The 4,528-nt window shown below is 38.4% G+C and overlaps 1 protein-coding gene across 1 annotated transcript in view; it reads right to left on the bottom strand.

Moving 5' to 3' along the window:
* CR2 (complement C3d receptor 2) overlaps positions 1–4,527 on the bottom strand; it is a gene marked incomplete at both ends in the record, with an annotated part of 6,874 nt that extends 2,347 nt beyond the window's left edge. Inside the window, 5 exons of the mRNA XM_019629136.1 lie at positions 581–976; positions 2,131–2,216; positions 2,859–2,961; positions 3,044–3,220; positions 4,164–4,527. Coding sequence (XP_019484681.1) covers positions 581–976; positions 2,131–2,216; positions 2,859–2,961; positions 3,044–3,220; positions 4,164–4,527 — 1,126 coding nt within the window. The remainder of the gene's footprint in view (positions 1–580; positions 977–2,130; positions 2,217–2,858; positions 2,962–3,043; positions 3,221–4,163) is intronic.
* Position 4,528: the final 1 nt, after the last annotated feature.

The following is a 4,528-nucleotide window of genomic DNA, read 5'->3' as shown; positions in this document are numbered from 1 at the left end:
ACAAACCGAATGAAAAGGAAATGAAGAACTTACAGTGCTGCCTACCTTTAAAGTCATTTGATTTGAAATGTTGTGGCTTAGAAGAAGACTTGGAAAAATAGTGGATCACTTCAGAAAGTGGTTACAGAGGCCACAGAAAACAAGGCATCATTTCTACCATACTGTATTAAAAGCTATTTATAGATGAGTTTTAAACCCACTGGGTGTATTTTTGCTAATACACTCCACACTTCTAATTTTACCATTAACCTTGATATATAGTTTAAAACCACCCAATTTGCACAGCACAAACAAATTCTGGCCCCCATCCTGTGAGGCTTAACCATTATTAGGTATGTTCAGTTACTTATTCCCATTATACTTTGGAATTCTTGGCTCTATTGATGTTTGTTGAATGAACACTTATAGCCCTTATGATTAAAGAAACCCAGAAAACCACAACTTGCACGCTTTCCCTTGCTTCCTCCCTCACCCCCACCATTCACACATCCACATTTTTCTTTCTTCAGAATGAGAGAAAACTTGATCTGCACAGAAATGCAAGGCTCCAACCTTTCATCTCAGTTTTGTCTTTGTTCTTACTCACCACTCTCACAGGTTGGTAGTGGTGTCGGCCCCCACGTACTGTTTGCTTGGCACCAAACAGTCTTGTTTCCTTTCATGGTGAAGTTGGTATAACAGGTAAATGTCACAGATTCACCATGTCTGTATAGTCGTCTAGATCTTTTATCTTTGTATCCCCCTGGTACTACAGGCTCAGCGCAAATAGAATTTCTGTTGTAATATTCACATATAGGAGCAGCTTTACTCCATATTCCTTTCACTTGGTCATTACTTATACAAAAAAGAATTCTTTCTCCAATTAGACGGAAGGCAGATGGGCAACTATACCTTACTACAGTATTAAGTTGTATAGGGCCAGAAACATAACTATTCCGACCATTTTCGATAGGAGGCGGAGGGTCACAAGTAATCCCTGAAAAGTAGAAAAAGACATATGTGATCATGCTCATTTTAACAACAAAAAGATTCAAATTTAGACTAAACATCCAAATACAAATCACATCACTTTTTCAGAAGCAGACTTAAAATTTTTTATAATTTATTTCTTACAGTCCCTGCTTATTCCCAAATTCCTAAATTCTTACCTTTTTGTTGATCCTCAGTAAACAAATTGATATAGGACTTATAAGCACCATCTTGATCAAATAATGACAATGAAACAATTTATTGAATAGTTCTGAGTCTAATGAATTTTAATAATGAAAAATAGGCAAAGAGCACATGAAAATAATTGCTACTGACAAACTAATCACACGTGGGGAGGTATCATGGGCTAGTGAAATATGGGTTCAGCAGACCTGGTATCAAATCCTCACTGTCATTCAATAGCTGTGTGGCCTTTGGCAAGTCTTACCCTCTCTAAGCCTCAGTTTCCTAAGTTGTCGTATAAATCAAGCTATTTCATAAGGTTGTAATGAGAGTCCAGTGAGAGAAAGCTACCTGCAAGGGGCAAGTACAAAACCTGGAACACATGAATTATTCAATACCTGCTTGAAACACCCATCTGGGGCTACAAGTGCTGAAAGTACTCCTGCCCTGTTGTAAAGATACAGCCTCACTATAGTCATTTGTCATCCTTTGATGCTGGACCCCTTTGAAAAAGCCACAGGAAGTGATTAGAGGTTTGGAGTAATAACCTCATATCCTTTGTTTACTTCTCCTAACGTGCATGAAGGATATCAATGGTTTATAGCTGCGTTGATATAGGCACATCTTTCCTGAATGAGTCTCAGAATAAAGGGAAAATTGACAATCTCCACAACTCCTGGTTGATTCCCATTTAGCTCCAAAAGGTGCCCATCAGCAGAGGAAATGGCATAAGGAAGGCATGGCCAAACCATTTCAGCACATGAATGCTACTCAGTCTCAGTAAGAGTAACTTTATCTTAATACAAATAGAATACTCAATACAATATGCAGTCAACTTAATAAAATTAGTTTGGGTCTACATTCTAGAACATACAGAAGAGTACATATATGGAGAAGATGTTATAATGATAAATGCAGGAAAACACACCAAAAATCAAGAGGCAAGAACCATACTTAATTATTTTGTGTTCTACTCACATTCACAGACAGGAAACTTATTATTCCAGAGTACTCTCATTCCCTCTGCGACACATTGACTAGAAGATTTGCCATTTAACCGGTACCTTAAATAATAAGGGGTAGCAAATTGTCACCAGAACAAACCAATTCTCACTGGCATGGAATTAGTCAAGTATGTGACATTAATGGGCTCTATTTTTTAAACATTCTGGCATAAGGATAAAGTCCAAGATTATGAATTAGCTCAGCTATGTGATGACTTAAGACCTGGTAAAAGCACAGAGGGAAAAAATCCTAATGATCATATTCTTTTTAAAAAATTCTCCTTTTTCTCTTTAGGATCCAAATGTCAAGATTCTCTTGACCATTTAGAAAGAAAAAAACTCAGTTCCTAATGAAGAAATATGAAAGACCCAGTTCCCTAAGCTTACTGCAAAGAGCCCCTTTTATTGAACCCCCATCATATATTCGTTCTCCATAATAAGAGCCTTAACTTCTGACACAAAACTGCTTTTTCAAATGATGAATGGGCAATTCCCAGCTCTGGCTGGCTAAGCTCAATGCACAGACATGGATAAAATCAATAGGATTTGCTTAATAACAGAATTCTGAGTAATAAAGGTAAAGAAAAGAAGGGGAAGAAAATCAGAGAGAGGAAAAAAATTAACTGTCTTTAGAGATCACATTTTGCAATGCTTAGCTATGAATCACAGGTCTCAATTCAAGGCCTGTCACCTCACACTCACCCTTCCTTACAAATAAATGAAACCTCTGCTCCAAGCTGGAGATTAGGAGGAGCCACCACATGGCCATTGAGAAGTTGGTTTGGAATGGCATCACATGATTTTGCTAGGAAAAAAGAGACAAGGCCAGCATGTGAAGAGTCAGAAAACAGCTGAGTTTCCTTAAGATGGAATAAAGTTTTAGGCACCTTCACATTTGGGGGCTGTTTGGCTCCAGGTTCCCAAGGATATACACTGCATAGAGTTAGCTCCAATGAGAGTGTAGCCCGGCTCACAGCTGTAGGACACTTCCTGTCCAGTTAGAAAGAATTCCTTATCCATTTTGTTATAAGTACCATGGTGAATATGTGGAGGTGGTGGACACCCTGAGAAAAGAGCAGGACCAGAGGCCTTTTATTTCTGAAATAAGAACTTTTTTCTCTACAACCTAAGCCAACTTGGTGTTCGCAGGTGTGGGTGAAGGTGGTCATGTCATCTCTGCTAAGTGTAAAGCAGAGAGTCTTTTGGTGAGGTGGAGTGGGGCTAATGAGCATTACATTTTCAGACATGATAAACCATGCAACTATCTACTTTCCCTATCTTAACCTGTGCTAAGAAACATTACACTCATTCATCATTTTCTACTTCATTTAACTAAATGAGCTCAGATGTTCTCAATAATATTGTAGCTAAGTGAACCAAACTTTCGTAATACATTTTTCACCGTCAAAAATCTGTCTTTTTCCTGCTTCCCAGTCCAGGTTGATGAAGATACTGAGCCTTGTGGAAGGGGGTCCCAATGTTGCCAGTTTTTCTAAGTCAGATATTTCTCAATAAGAGTAGGGGAGAAAGGGAGTCTAGGGGAAGAGGCTCAATCTTAATTCTAGCCTTATTCCACAAAGTCTACATTTTTCAATATGAGAATATATAATATTTATAGTATTTTTAATCAAATTCTGACATCAGCCAATTTCCCCCATTGGCATGGCCAATAGGATTGAGAGTTTATGTTGTCCTCATTTAAATAAAATCTAATCTGACATATGTTTTGGAAAAATCTCTCATCATTGGCTCTGATACGATCATTTTTTTCTGAAGCATCTTCTAATTTTCCTTCATTACGATAGATCTAGCACTGTCCCAGTACATGGTAAATTTCCTACCTCTTCAACATTTAGATATTGCTTGTAAAGTTTACTTTCAAATTCTTTAACCAGGATACCCAACACACATACTATCTTTCTCCTCCTCTTCTCATAGCCACCATGTATCTATTCCTCCAAAAGTCTCATTCTATTTCTGGATCCCCAAATTTTCAGCCCAACTCACCCTTGAAGCACTTCGGCAGTGGAGGACTCCATTTACTGTTTGCTTGGCACCATGCTATACTGCTGCCTTTCATGATAAAGCCAGGCTGACAGTTAAACATCACAGCATCATTTAAAGAAAAAGAATGTCTAAATCCAGATTCCATAATTCCATTTTCAACTTCTGGAATTGGGCATTTGACTAGATTAATGCACCGAGGGGGAGGGCCGCTCCAATTGCCAACTTGATTGTCTTTGCTGGTGCAGTATATTGACTTCTCACCCACGAGGTCAAACAGCTTTTTCCCATTGTGTCCAGTGTGGCACTGATAAGTCACCACCATTCCATAGTAAAACTCGCTACTGCTGCTGTGAAAGTACCCATTG

Source organism: Hipposideros armiger, unplaced genomic scaffold (assembly GCF_001890085.2).
Source record: "Hipposideros armiger isolate ML-2016 unplaced genomic scaffold, ASM189008v1 scaffold_826, whole genome shotgun sequence".
Classification (NCBI taxonomy): domain Eukaryota; kingdom Metazoa; phylum Chordata; class Mammalia; order Chiroptera; family Hipposideridae; genus Hipposideros; species Hipposideros armiger.
The sequence above is the reverse complement of the archived record's forward strand: the minus strand, read 5'-3'. Positions and strand labels throughout refer to the sequence as shown.